Genomic DNA, 14,047 nt, shown 5'->3' on the forward strand with positions numbered 1-14,047 from the left:
CAGCACTGGGCTGGGCACACAGACACGCCATGAGCAAGGCTCATGCTGAGGTTAGAGAGCAGCAGGCACCCCAGTGTTGCCTTACTCACCGGCTGACAGAGAGGAGGGAGAAGAGAGAAAAGAAAGCAGTGAACGCCCCAGCCAGGAGGAAGGGAGATAGGGGAGGGTAGGGGAAGGTGGGTGGTTTTCAGTGAGGGGTGAAGGGCACCCAACAGGAGAAGTGGGAACAAAGGATCAGAGATCCTGGGTGGGGAGCTGTGCTTCCATCATTAGCTCTTAGTCCAGCCTTGCAGGGCCGGGCAAGACAAGGCACCTGGATGAGGTTCCCACAATCAGAGGAGCCACCTACACTTGGAGCAGCCATAGATCCACTCTCCTTCTCACACCCTTTACACCTTATTTCACCCCATCCTGAATTGCTTCACTGCAGTTTTGAGCCACAGAATCTCTCTGCTTTTGGAGGGAGAGACCTATTGTTACCAAATACCAAGTCCCCATGGAAGTTCAAATTCCTACCCCTCCCCAGTGAAATATGCAGGCTTTCCCACTCCTCTGCCGGGAGCCATGTTTTCCGGCCCAAGACAAATAACCTTTATTCTTGAACCCTAACCATACTTGTTCATGCTCTGCAGAAGGCACTGTTCCCCTTGGGGACACAGTGTACAGCAATGACCTTGCTGCTGCTGGGGAATGAGGCAGCACCCCATCTGCCATCTGCCATCTCCCCTCCCATTCTCCTAGATCTTTCCTGCTTGTGGTTTCCCAGGAACCTGCTGTCCTCTGATAAACAAGACCCATGAGCTTCTCTCCTGCCTTCACAGGCCAGAGTGCTATGGGGACTGAGGTGAGTCATGGCTTTTTCCTGGCCTTTTGTTGGGCCATCTCAGCAGAGTCATCAGCAGTGTGAGGCTCAGAGTACTAAAGCTGATGGCACACAGTGACGGCTGGTTTGCCTTCATGAGCACATCTAGTCTAAGTGCCTTATTATTAAGCATGCTGTCTGCCCTGACATGTTGAAAACTGCTAAATTATTTCTGTCTGGAACTGAAGGCACCCCAGAGGCTATGAGCTTACTAAGAGGCACCTCCAGTGAACATTTTAAGGGATGTTCCAACATATGATAGTCAAAACATTGCACGGCAGAAGGATGGTGACACCCAAAATACAGGAGAATGGCGTGTTCCTGCAAGTAGACTGACCTCGGGCACTGCCACACTAAGTCATTAGCCTAATCATCTGCTAACAACAGGTCAGCCAGAGAATTTCTACTCAGCACTCTAGCCTTGGCTGCCATGATTCGTGTGTGCCTGAAGCATCTTCCAGGCAGACATTTGATCTGGATGCAGAGGATGGAAAACTCACTGCTCCCCTTGGAACTGTACCACCGTGGTTACCTCCCTTGAATAAAACCACCCTTTGACTTGTCCTCTACTCAGCTTCAATTTCTAGCCATCAATTCCTGCCCACCTCCCTCTGCTGCTGCCAGTGCTGGTTACCCTCTGCCTAAGGGGGCTTCCCCTGCAGGAAACCACAGCCTGGGCTCCACCACTTTGTAGCTGGTGATCCCGGACAGCAGACTCTCACTAACCAGCTTAGTGCAACCTTGACACAGAGCTGAATCACTGTCAATCTTTGTCCTGACCCAGTTTGAGAGATCTCCCCTGACTCCACTTCTGTGGTTTTGCCAAGAATGTGAACTATTGGAAGAACTTCACTGGATCTTTTCTATCATGCTAGAGGCTTAATTTACTTCTTGTATTCTAATGTTGCAGCTGAAGTCCTTGGGAGGACTCATTCAGAGAGAGATTGGATCAAAAGGGTGCACACTGCACCTGCACCAGCATTATCTTTGCTATGGCAGGCACTGTCCATCTCCCACACATAGTGCTGTGGGCATGACACGCTTTTTTTTCCCCCCTGCCTGAGGTCAACTATCCCTATCACTTTTACTGGAAGCTGTATTTTTACAAGATTATGCTGCCATATTATTAATTTCCAGCCTCCATCTGTTTGCAGCCAGTTAATCTCCATCTGTTGTTAGCAAAATACCTTTCTTAGAGCCTGTTGAGCTCTATGACATCTGCTTCCAGGGCAGGGGCATGGACACATGCTGTGCCAGCACAGGCAGTGAAGGGGGCTGTGCAAAGGCCTCAGTGGGAAGAGGAAAGAGCCCAGAGGACCTTGGGGATTTGGGGAACACTCCGGCAATCCACGGTCAGCCTCTGCCCACCCTGGGAACCGGGTTGGGGACACTCACCACCAGCACATGCTCCAGCAGCTCCAGGTAGCCATCAGCACACTCCTTGCCAAAGCGCAGCGCCCGCTGCCGCACGTCCCCGCTCACCTCTGGGTGGTAGGCTGCTTCCTGCAACCCGGAGACAGGGAAACCCCGATTCACATTCAGCACCATCCCTGTCTCCACCCACAAATCTGTGTTTGAGATCCACAGCTGCCACCCAGCCCACCTTGCAGGAGCGCAGCATGTCTGCGATGGCTCGGCGGCTCAGGTTGGCTGTGGCAATGACGTCCTCCTGCCGGCATGAGTTGCCGGCAGCCACCGCTTTGGCTGTGGCCATCGTGATGCCTTTGGTCATGCGGATGAAGTCCTCCGGGGTGGAGACCTTGGCAGGAGGTACCGGGGAGGAGAAAACCTGCATGGCAAGAGGCAGTGGTGAGGCACGGGGTGGCAGGTGAGCAGAACGGCAGAGGTGGCACCACAGCCTTACTCACCGCCAGCTCCTGGCGAATGTGCTCGATCGTGGCCTCCAGTGCTCGCGTCCCCTTTGTGGCCTCGTCCTCAACAGCCTTCACTGTCTTCAGCAAGGAAGTGACATTTGTCACCATCACCTATGGAAGAAGAAAGAGAGCCAGGTGAATCCCCATACAAGCTTTGGCATGTTGCCAGTGCCTGTCCTTCCCCTGTGGATTGGTCCAAAACTGCCCCATCCCCATACTCCACTCACACTGCCTCAACTGTCTCTCTGCATGCTGTGTTCCACCTTTTCTGCGTTCCTTCCTACCCTTTTGTCCTGAATGCACTCCAGTTGTGCTCCTGTGCCCACACAGGCAGAAAAAAAACCTTCTCTTTCTCCAGCCCCACTGCCTCCTCCCCTGCTTCCCATCACAACCAGCACAGACCTTGGCAGAGTTCTTCAGCTGGTAGACAGCAGGGTCATCTCCAGCCTTGCCAGCAGCTGCTTTGGTGGCACCAATTAGGTCTCCAAGTGCCTTGGCCACATCCTTCACAGCATTGATTAGGACCACCTGGGGAGACCAAGACCAGGGGAACGGCTGAGAACAGCTTAGGCTGGGGGTGGTGTGGTCCAGCAGTAAGAGATTTGGGCACCACAGGGCACACAGTAGTTCAGTTCAGTAAACACCAGCCAAAGCCCAGCTCCCTCTCCTCAACTCTTGGGATCCAGCCTGAGCACCACATGACATCTGCATCCCTCAACTCCTCCAAGTAAACTACCTGCAGTCTCTACTCAGCCCACACAACCAATCACACCTGGGTTTCTGGGTCTTCAGATCCCAGGCTGGCAGCACCCAGCTTCACCACCTCTGCCAGGCGCGTGATGGTGGACACAGAGGACTGGGCAGCCTGGGCTAGCTTCTCCTGGCTGGCTGTGGCGTTCTGCACCAACACCTTGGTGTCCTCCACCAGTGCCTTGGCTGTCTTCAAAATGCCCTCCCTGGAGAGAAAAAGTGCATCAGAAAGGACACAGCCCTGTACTGCACACATGGTCCTTGGGGTACAGAGAGACTGTGGATCCTGTTTTTTCCGTGTACAAGCTGGAGTACGGGAAATTAAACCAGCATGACTTGAGCTTGCAGCTCTCCTTGGGGCTGGTCTACAGGTCAGAAAGACCATGGGGCAGAGCTTGACACCCCTGTCTCTGGCTCAGCAGAGGCCAGACATGGTGCCTGGGTACCTGTGGTCAGCAAAGGTCTCAGAGTTTTCCCGGTTGAGGGTTCCTGCTGTAGCAAACATGATGGTGGTATCGAGGTCAGCAATGATGCCCGAAACAGCACTGGCTGCTGTGATGCAGGCTTGTGTCCCGCGGTTCCCAGCCTGAAGAGCTGCCAGCACGTGAGACACCTGTGGGGTATGAATAACATGACTGGGGGAGCAGAGCAGGTTCAGGGAACCCTCACTGCACACACTTCCAACACCTCCAAGGGTGGAGCTGCTTCATACCAAGGAGAGGAACTGAGAATAATTTGGTCTGCATACCCCTTGTTAGCTTCCAGTTATTTATTTTTACTTTGTACCTATCATGTTTGGTGGCCGAAGAGATGCTGGACTCTGCTAGTTTTCAAATTCTAAGATTTCCAGATGCCAGGCACAACTGACAAGTTGTTTACTTTTGTATTTTCGATTACAAGCACTGCTGCTCTACCCTTATCAACTAGACTGTTTAAGCCACATTTTCATCTCTTCTTCAAGAGTGTGCTCTTTATATTGGCTTGATGGACAGGATGCCAGCAAAAGGTGAAGGGGAGACTGATCACAGCATGAGCTGCAAGCATTGCTGCAGATGCTTTGCCTAACTCTGCAACAACTAATCTGGAGAGCCCTGGCTTGCCACCACTGTGTAGGTCAGTTTTCCCAGGCAGGTTGCAGCACCTGGACATCACATTCACCCACCACAAGCACTAACTGCTGTTAGTGTCTACAGAGGGCGATCCATCCTTCACCCCATCAGCTGGGCAAGGGGAGTGCAGCCAAGAGAGCTAATAGAATCCAACAGGACCAGGAAAGAACCCGACATGGTAGCTCCAAGGGCACATGGCTGAATCCAGCATCCCTCCCACCTCACCATGCTGTCAAACCCCTCTCTCAGACCACCTACCTTTTCAGAAACCTTGCGTGCAGTCTCTATCAGCTCCTTCTTGGTGTAGGCATCGCTGGGGCTGCACTGCAGGGCTCCAGCTTTGGTGACCAGAGCAGCACAGCCATGACCCAGCTCCTGCACCCGGCGCTTGATGTGGGAGCCGATCTGCAGAGGAATGTGTGTGACAGTCAGCAAGGAACTAAGCCCTGCATCTGTGATACCCGCTGGGAAACACCCACCACCCAGCTCCTCTTTCCCAATCCTCCCACTCAGGAGAAGGAAAAAGGAAACACAGCTTTGCTCCTTGTTTCTATGCCATGTTTCAGGGGAGGTGTGAAAGCTGTCCCCAGCTCCAATGGGAGGTTCAAGTGTCCCTGTCCTCTGTTCTCACACCCTGATAACTCCTGCTCTGTGTCACAGCACACTCCAGCATTACCCCCAGGCTCGCACCTCCTCGTTCTCAGCAGTGAGGGCAGCTGGCTTGGCCTCTTGTGCCAGCTGCCCATAGTCATGGGTGAGTTGGTTGGCCAGTATGCCCAGCTCATCTGGGTTGGTGGTGGATTTGGTGACCTGTTGACAGAAGAAAAGCAGGAGTTGGACAGGGCAAGGAGAGCAGCAGCTTGAATGAGTGGCAGGCACTGCATTCCACAGTGACAGGCTTGCTTGCACCCACCATTTCCTGCACAGTCACTGCAATAGCCTTGGCTGTCTTCACCATCGTGGTCTGGTAATCCACAAATGTACCTTCTGGCTCACCCATGGGCCCCTCGTCCAGCTGCAAGAGACCACCAGGAGATTCTGGCTCCAGCTCTGACCCACAAGGTCTTTAGCTTGTAGGGTTTGACCCTGACTCCTCTCTCCTACACCCAGCCCTGTCCAGGTCCTCTCCTTGCTCCCCTCACCTGGTTGATAGCTTGGGTGATGGAGTCCACCATGCCCCCTACAACACCTGCAGCACTGGCTGCCTCATTCAGGGTGGTGGTCAGGTCCTCCACTGCTTCCTTCATCATCTGCACAGCCTCTTCCAGAGCCTCCTGAGTGTGGGCAGCTTGCTGCAAGAAGAAGCCAGAGTGAGGGAAGGCAGGCTGCGGCTCCCCTCCCAACAGAGATGCTGCACACTGACCCTGGGTTTTCCATGTCTGGCACATGTGTGTGCACCACGCAACACCCACAGGCAAAGGAGGGCATGCCATTGACACATGCCCCTCCTGCTCACCTTGGGGTTCCCACCAGCCTCCTTGGCTGTGTACAGCATCTGCAAGGCGGATTCAGCCAGTGTTTTGGTCTGGTCCAGGAGGTTCATCTGCTGCTGGTGGTTGGGTGTTTTGGAGGCAGCACCAACAGCTGCCATAATGAGTGGCTCAAAATACTGAGCCATCTGGGACACCTACGGAAGAGCAGTGTCAGCACCAGCAGCTTCCAGTCCCAGCAGCACTATACCTCTCCTCGCAAGGCACCAAGTGCCACACCCCCATTACCTTGTGCCCCAGCTGTGAGGCCTCGGCCCGTGCTGCAGCAGCCACAGGTTCAATCAGGTTGCTGATCTCCTGGACAGCTGTGATCATCTGATTGTGCAATGCCTGTGCAAAGAGAGGGCGTTATATGAGGCTGCAGCAGGGCTGGGGTCCCTTCATGCCGCTGAGAGCCTGGGGAAGGATGCCCAGTCCCTTAGGCTTGCCCACAGCATGTCCCTGACCCACCTCCTGGGAGATATCTTGCCGGGGGGCCAGCTGCTGGCTGATGGCAGCGAGGGAAGCCTGGTCCACCTCCCGCAGGCATCTGTTCAGAACCTCAATGGCCTCATCACACTCCCGCTGTCCTGGAGCTTTGTCCCTGAGTGACAGATGAATCAGCCAAGCACTGGCAGTGCTACACTACCTCTTCACCCCCAGCCTTGGCTGGTGCTGGTGAGGGACATGACCCCTCTCCCAGGCTTTGGAGCAACCCAGTGTGATAGAGCCCAGGCACATCAATGTGTTTTCCCATCAACCCATGTGAGAGCTGGAGGAGCAGCTTCCAGGAAGGACAAAAGGGATAGCTTCTTCCCTGCTGTCCCTTGCCTGCCTGCACCAGCTGCATCCAAGGAAATGATGAGCCAAAACATCCCCACGAATGTTTGCTCAGGGCAGAGGTATGTGCCAGCAGGGCCAGAGCCACAGCCACAGCCACAGCAGAAGGAGTCTGCTCACCTCATGTTGGTGATCAGCTTCTTGATGGAGTCTGAGACTGTGCGCGAGTGGCCAGCGAGCACTGACCACTGTGGTGGGTCCTTGGGGTTAACAGCCAGAGAGCGGGCAGTCTGGATGAGGCCAGCAGAGCTCTCCAGCATGGTCTTGGCTGAAATGACAATGGGCTCCATGGCTCTGCGCCCCTGCACAGGGAGACAAAAGGCTGGTGAGGTAAGGGAGTGTGTATGAGAAGCTGCTCCCTCTCCCATGACCCTTACCCTGGAGCAGCCCTTTGAAGCCCAAGGCTACCTCCCTATCACACCCCCTCAAGTGCAGGCCCCCCAGCTTGGGGAACGCACAGCTTCTCTCCACCCCAGAGCAGAGGCTCCATCCTCCCTGTCCCAGTAGCATCCCACCTCTGGGCTGATCTGAGCAGGAATGGTGGCAAACTCTGGGTTGGAGGCGAAGGCTGTCAGGTTATCCACAGCCTCTATGAGAGGGGCAGTGGCAGCACGGCACCGTTCCCGGTTCTCTTCGTTGAATTCACCATCCAAAGCCTGGTGTGGAGAGACCAGAGGAGTTACCTAACCCCCCACTGTACCCCTAATCCCATCACCACCACACTGCCTCAGAAAGGACTCTGCACCTTAATGGTCTTCACCAGGTTGGCTGTGCTGTTGGCCACCTCCTTGGCCGACTGGACAAACTGGCGCTTGGCCACAGGATTGGCGGTGCGGGAGGATGCCAGACGGCATGTGTTGCACAGGGCTGAGGTGTGTTTTGCTACAATGGTGGCTGCTGACAGCACCTGCAGGGAAAAGAAGGGTGAGGCGGGATCCAACGTGACCTGCTATTCCTACAGCTCTCCCCTCTCACCCACCCTATGTGGGGCACCAGTGGCCACAGGTATCCTTTTGGGACCCAAGAAAGATCACCAAGATCCTGCATGCCCACAGAGCCCCCTGTCTGGACTGTCACCATTGCACCAAAACCAACAGCTGGTTCTTAGTGCAGCTGCTGGGGCCTGATAAGATTAGCCATCATCTTGGCCAACTCCTGGGATGCAGTACTTTCAATTAGCCTCCTACTCTTTCTGATGCAAACAAATGCCTGTAATGGAGATTCACCTCACACTCACCTGGGACTGAGTACAGGCAGGGTCCACTAGGTTCTGGCAGGCCATCTGGATGGCTTGGTTAGCTCTAGCAAACTGAGTGGGGTCCACCAAGCCTTGCTGTCCAGCCTGGCTGTTGGGGTCTGAGACCCCCACAAGGTAGGCAGCCTAGAAGCATGGGAGACGTGGTGAGAGAGAGTCTGCACACTGCAGGGAGGCTCACAGAGAACATGGGCTGCCAAGGAGTCTGGCAGCATTTCCCACTGATGTGGAAGGGCAGAGGTAGGGTGGATGCAACAATTGTGCCCCTGTGTAAGGCTCAGGGTTGGGACTGAGTATGTCTCACCTGGGCAGCTGCCTCTGTCAGCCCACAGAGAGCTTTGGAGGCGGCACTGATGGAATCACCAAACTCAGGCAGTTTGCTGTTCTTAGCATTCTGGGAGATGCCAGCCATGGACTCTCCCAGCACCTGCAGGACACACCACACACTTGTTATGGAGACCACCTCTGACTCCTGCAGTGCTCCCAGGATCAGAGTTCACTGTGCTTCATTGGCAGGGGAAGAACCACCTTTCCCTTTGATCCCATATCCTTCCCAAGCCCTCCCTGTTCTCCCTTAAACCTCCATTCAGGGCTTACCTTGGAGTTCTCCATGACACTGTCAAGGCAGTTGAAGTAGGACATGTCATTGACAGTCTGGGTAGGGTTCTCCAACAATTCCTTCACCGTCTGCAGGGACAAAGGTGTCACATCCAGAGGAACTGCAACTCCACTTGCACCTCCTCTTCATTCTCTCCTGTTCCTTGCAGCAGGGTGCAGCTCCCTCCACACCCAACATCTCAACCCCTCCAGTGCCTTGTCAATATGTGGCTTCTTACCTCCAGCTCCCGCAGAGCATTGTCACATTCCTTCTGGCCTGGAGCCTGCTGAGTGCACATGGTGATCAGCTGGTTAATGCTGTCAGTCACAGCCCTGCCAGGGACATGGGAGAAAGATCCACAGATCACTGCCTGTCCCACCACCCAGCCTCACTGCTATGGCCAACAGCTCTCAGGAAGCAGTTCCTCTTACCGTGCTGCTGCTGCCAGCTGATTCTTGAGGTTGGGGGCAGCAGGGTCAGCAGAGAGAGCCTTTGCAGCCAGCAGCAGCTTGCTGGAGGACATGGAAATGCTCTTCAAGTTCGATACCACCTGTGCCTGGTCCTCCTTATTCTGCAAGAAGCCAAGATGAGTTTTCTGCAGCACCTTTTTAAAATCCACATCCATCCTGGGTCTTTTAGGATTTTCAAGCTGAGCTAGCTCCCTTTGTCCAACTTGTCCACCAACAGTAAGGACATGTGAATTCTTGCTGAACTAACCCAAGCCACTTTCTCCCTGTGATTTTGCACAGCTCCAGTCCCCATCTCCCTGGCTGCATTGGCCACAGCCACCCTAACCACCAATGCCTGGCACTCTGCCTTTAATCAGCCACCTTCTCAGATATCCCAAATCTCTCCCTGCATTCAGGATGTCCCAAAGGCATTTCCCCTCACCGGGGACTGGCTGGCCATCTCCACTCCTGCCTGCAGGAATTCATTGAAGTCATGTCCGAATTTCCCAGAAGACTTGGCCAGATCTTGAGGGGTGCCACGCGATGCCTGCACCAGCTCATTGGCGGACTGATTGAGCCCTGCTGCTGCCTGGTTCAGCTGGCTCTGCGCCTCCTGGAAGCTCTTTGTGCTGGGAGGGAACTGGAAGGAAGGAGAGAGGTTAGGAGAGGCAGAGAGATGAGTGCAGATAGTGGATAAAAGTCTGGCACATGCCTGGGGATATGCTAGAGGAACCAGATGCAGTTGGACCAGACTGCATTGCCAGACTTCCCCCTTCCCCTCCTGTCCCAGCTCAGCTCACCGAATCTGAGAGCAGCCTCTTGCTGGCCTCTCCCACCATGCGAATGGCAGCATCCACGTCCCGCTGCCCTGGCAGGCAGTTAACGCAGCGATTCAGGGCCTGTGACACTGCCTTGGCCACCTGCAGGGAAACAGAGAGAGGTCACCACCTCCCAGCCAGCCTCACACTGTTCCCATGGCCTAACACTGGGGTACCCACTGTCCCCACCTGGGCCAGGCGCTGCTGGCTCTCTGGGTCACCGGGCTTGGCCACTGCTTTCCTGGCCTCCTCGATGAGGTTGTTGGCTTTGTCCATGACATCACTAGCGCAGTCCAGCATGGCACTCTGTGCCTGTGGGTCAGAGGTGTTGGCTGCCACACCACGGGCAGCCTGGCTGAGCGAGCGCAGGGCCTGGGCCACTTCCCGGGCAGCAATTCCTGGGGGGGATGGAGAGGTCAGTGCCTGTCAGCTCAGTGCCCCTTCCCCTAGCCTTGTTGTAGAGGCCAGTACCTGTGTAGTTCTCATTGCCCTGGGCCACCTCTCCCAAGAGGTGAGCGATGGCAGAGCTGACAGCTTTGGTGCTGTTCCCCAGATCCTGAGCACACTTCTCCATCTGCAGGGGTACCGAGTTGGGACATGCTGGTGAGCTGCACCTTTTGGCAACTCCACTGCCCCAGAGTTCACCCTGAGCCACCCTTCCCTGCACCCTCACCGTCTCTCCTGGCAGAGGCTTGAGCTTGCCATCACGGGCAGCTGCCTTGGCTTCCTGCAAGTCCCTCTCCAGGCTCTGCACCAGACCCAGTGCAGAGTCTATCTCGAGGGGTCCACATGCCTCTTGAGCCTGTGACAGGGCAGAAGGAAAGGTGAGCAGGTGACCACTTGAGCCAACCTAGCTGCAGCAGACAGCAGAACCCACCATCAGGCTGTTCCCACTGTTTCCCACTGCTCTGCACAGCTGGTGGCCTCACTGCAGGATGGGACTCAGCCTCTCACCTTCTGGGCAGCTGTGCGGAGCTCAGCTAGAGCTGCAGCCAAGTTCTTGGCACACTGGCTGAGCTGCATAGCAGAGGCTTGGTCCGTTATGGTGGGGACGGTGGCCTTGGCTGCAGCTACCATCTTCCCACCGGGCTGTTGGGCCAGAAAAAAAGCAATGAGAAGGGGACAAACATGCAGCGTCTCAGTTGCCTGTATGCAGAAGATCTCCAAGTGTCTTAAAAGGGACAGGCACAGTAGGAAACCTGTAATGCCAGAGCTGGCATGGGAGGCTCTGGGCAGCTTGGGTACCTGCAGGAAGTTCTGGCTGGCAGCAATGAGGGCCAGCTGAGCGCTGGGGCTGTCTGGCTGGGACTGGCTTCCTCGCACGCCTTGCACCAGCATTGGGATCTGCTCTGCCACCACCTGCCAGAGAAAAGGGTCACTGGAGAGGATCAGTTAGAAGGACATGGATTCAACCCAGGACCAGTGATTGAAAGATCATCTCCTGCAGGACCTAAGTGAGGACCCCAGGATCCAGTCTGACCTCTGTGGCGGAGCCAGAAGCACCAGTATGACTGATGGGAGATAAGACAGGGAGAGGGAGCACAGGAGATTCCAGGATCAGGCCCAGGCCCTTACCTTGCAGCTCTGCACCAGCTGCTGCTGCGCGGCGGGGTTCTTGTTGGAGGAGGAGGCGTGCTGGGCGGCAGCAATGGTCTGCGTGGCCGAGGCGGCAGCTTGCTTGGCTGCGTGCTGGCACAGGGAAGCACAGGTTAACACTAGCAGTCTGTATCAAGCCCCCTCGCCATGACCAAGGTCCAGATCCCCCAAACAACTTCTCCTGTGCCTACTCCTGCAGCACCTGAGCATCCCCAGCACCCCAAAGCAACACAGTGCACACAGGGAAGGTAGATCTCTCTGTGATGCAGCATGCACACGATACTTGAAAAGGACATTACCCCTCTGGAAAGAAGAGTTATAGACTCAGCCAGGTCTTGCTTACTGACTGTGTTTGCTTGCCCTCTGCAGATCCTTGCCCAGCATCTCACCTCCAGCTTGTGCACAAGCTTTTTCTTGATGGCGTTCTGGGCTGCAGCATTGGTTGCCATGCGGAGCCCTTCTGCTGCCTCACGCAGCCGCTGCTGCTGCTCTTCACTGTCCGGGTGAGCTGCAGCTCCCTGAAGAAAACAGAAAACTCATCACACCTCTCAGGGACCACGGAGTTGCTTTTCGTCCTGAAGCAGCACCTCTGCTCTGGTCCCTACAAGGCAGCCCTGTTTATGGTACTCAGGAAATGTTCAAAGCCTCTCTGGAAGAGTCAAGCAGCAGGAGAGCTCCTCTGCTACCACCCACAGCTTCATGAAGCTCCTTCACAGGAGGAGCCCAGCCCACAGGTCCCTGGCTCAGTGCAAGACTTTGCTCTGGTAACTGCTTCTTAACCAGGGGCTGCACATCCCTTACCCAGCACTGAGCCAACAGCATTCGACAGGGCTGGGGCCAAAGCCAGCATCCATCCTTCCCTACACACTGACCTTCGCAGCCTCCACCATCTTGGCAGTGGCATCAGCCAGGATCTTGGCTGCACTCAGAAGCTTGCGTGAATTCTCCAGGTCTGTTTCTCCCTCAGCATCAGCTTTGATGGCATTGACAAGGTCAGAGGTGGCCTGGGCCAGAATACGAGCCTGACGCACCATTTCCCCTGGAACAGAATGGAAGTGTGGCCTGTTAGCAAGTCCCAAGGGCTCTCTGATACCTCCCTATACATTGTGCTCTGCCCAGGTGTCTCACTCTCACCTGCATCGCCCATGGAGCTGAATATATTCTCGGTGACATTGAGGATAGTGTCAGTGGCCTGGTCGTAGCGCCCAATGGGCTGCCCACCCAAGGCATGCTGCTTGATGTGCTGCAGCAGGTCATTCAGGGCCTGGGTGACAGCTGTGGCTGCCACCCCCACTTGCTTCAGGAGCTGGTCATCACTGGTGGCTGCCTTAGAGGCCTCCACACAGCCCTCAGCCGATTTGGCCACCAACTTGCCAGCCTCGATGAGCTGCTCCTGGCAAACTGGGGAGCTGATTGTGGGAGCCACAACCTGGAAGGGAGAAGAAAGGCTGGGCAGAACACATGGTATGCTCCATGCAGGAGCTATCCCAAACTTCTGCTCCTCCAAAGAGGATCCTCATTGCTTCAGCACAGTGGCCAGGACTCCAACAAGAGGTGGCCCACACTTCCTGTGCCAGATTCCCAATGTCCTGCCTGAGGACATGTGGTCCTGGCACACTAGGACTCTGCTGCAAAGCTGCCCCTCAGTCACATGAAGCTTACAGCCATGCTGAGGTAAGGGTTAACCTTGCTGCTTACCTTGGTGCAGGCCACCAGCTGGGAGGTGGAGAGGGCACACTGGGTGGCCGCTGCGATCACCTGTGTCTGCAGCGTGGCGTCCTCTGTTTTCTGAGCCACATTCTTGGCTTTGAGCACCAGCGCAGCGGCAGCGTTGGCCACTGCCTTTGCCAGCTGCATAAGCATGTCCTGGGGAGGGACAGAAAGGGTCAACAAGGCAGCCATGGCAGCGGGAGCAGCCGCAGCCATCTGCAGGGCTCTCGTGAAATATTCAGATGGGAAATGTGAGCCCTCGGGGGCCTTTCCTCTCTGTTCCAGCACCAGCAGCACTGGATATCTGGAAAGGCTGGCAACACCTTGACCCCATCTCCACTTTGTGCTATAGCTGGTGGTGAGGCTTGTAGCCTGGCCTTGAGCTGCAGCCTGCAGTGCCACTAAAACCACCCACAGGAGCTTGGACAATGCTCAGCATTGCTGCAATACCCACTCCCCAGGCAACCACTAGTCCCTGACTGTACCACAGCAAGAACCTGCTGCAAGGCACTGCTGGTGCTGCCTGGATTTGATTGAGTTTGCAAACATTGAACATGGAGAAAAGATGACAAACCCTTACGGCCAAATAGCAGGCACAAGCCAGCCATGGCACACCCACACTGTGGGCAGCTGCCAGTAAGAGGCAAGTAGGAGATGATTCCATGCTGGTCACCTGTATTGCAGATATGCCAGCTATTTTTATTTTCAATTCTATCT

The 14,047-nt window shown here is 55.4% G+C and overlaps 1 protein-coding gene across 3 annotated transcripts in view; it reads right to left on the bottom strand.

Annotated features, from left to right (window-relative positions):
• Positions 1 to 14,047, bottom strand: part of TLN1 (talin 1) — a 34,916-nt gene that overhangs the window by 4,996 nt on the left and 15,873 nt on the right. For all 3 annotated transcript variants that reach the window (XM_083883368.1, XM_083883366.1, XM_083883367.1), the window contains 33 exons: positions 13,319 to 13,486; positions 12,755 to 13,049; positions 12,493 to 12,659; positions 12,010 to 12,138; positions 11,600 to 11,713; positions 11,270 to 11,383; positions 10,979 to 11,113; positions 10,698 to 10,826; positions 10,496 to 10,598; positions 10,214 to 10,422; positions 10,007 to 10,126; positions 9,649 to 9,846; positions 9,189 to 9,328; positions 8,996 to 9,089; positions 8,757 to 8,846; positions 8,464 to 8,586; positions 8,142 to 8,285; positions 7,650 to 7,811; positions 7,420 to 7,560; positions 7,025 to 7,206; positions 6,536 to 6,668; positions 6,314 to 6,415; positions 6,052 to 6,222; positions 5,738 to 5,887; positions 5,509 to 5,610; positions 5,286 to 5,405; positions 4,854 to 5,000; positions 3,933 to 4,099; positions 3,509 to 3,692; positions 3,139 to 3,264; positions 2,731 to 2,847; positions 2,466 to 2,651; positions 2,258 to 2,365 (listed from right to left, as the gene is read on the bottom strand). In XM_083883368.1, coding sequence (XP_083739494.1) covers positions 2,258 to 2,365; positions 2,466 to 2,651; positions 2,731 to 2,847; positions 3,139 to 3,264; positions 3,509 to 3,692; positions 3,933 to 4,099; positions 4,854 to 5,000; positions 5,286 to 5,405; positions 5,509 to 5,610; positions 5,738 to 5,887; positions 6,052 to 6,222; positions 6,314 to 6,415; positions 6,536 to 6,668; positions 7,025 to 7,206; positions 7,420 to 7,560; positions 7,650 to 7,811; positions 8,142 to 8,285; positions 8,464 to 8,586; positions 8,757 to 8,846; positions 8,996 to 9,089; positions 9,189 to 9,328; positions 9,649 to 9,846; positions 10,007 to 10,126; positions 10,214 to 10,422; positions 10,496 to 10,598; positions 10,698 to 10,826; positions 10,979 to 11,113; positions 11,270 to 11,383; positions 11,600 to 11,713; positions 12,010 to 12,138; positions 12,493 to 12,659; positions 12,755 to 13,049; positions 13,319 to 13,486 — 4,770 coding nt within the window. The remainder of the gene's footprint in view (positions 1 to 2,257; positions 2,366 to 2,465; positions 2,652 to 2,730; positions 2,848 to 3,138; positions 3,265 to 3,508; positions 3,693 to 3,932; positions 4,100 to 4,853; positions 5,001 to 5,285; positions 5,406 to 5,508; positions 5,611 to 5,737; positions 5,888 to 6,051; positions 6,223 to 6,313; positions 6,416 to 6,535; positions 6,669 to 7,024; positions 7,207 to 7,419; positions 7,561 to 7,649; positions 7,812 to 8,141; positions 8,286 to 8,463; positions 8,587 to 8,756; positions 8,847 to 8,995; positions 9,090 to 9,188; positions 9,329 to 9,648; positions 9,847 to 10,006; positions 10,127 to 10,213; positions 10,423 to 10,495; positions 10,599 to 10,697; positions 10,827 to 10,978; positions 11,114 to 11,269; positions 11,384 to 11,599; positions 11,714 to 12,009; positions 12,139 to 12,492; positions 12,660 to 12,754; positions 13,050 to 13,318; positions 13,487 to 14,047) is intronic.

The sequence above is a fragment of the Zosterops lateralis genome, assembly GCF_965231275.1.
Source record: "Zosterops lateralis genome assembly, chromosome: Z".
In the NCBI taxonomy this organism is placed as follows: Eukaryota; Metazoa; Chordata; class Aves; order Passeriformes; family Zosteropidae; genus Zosterops; species Zosterops lateralis.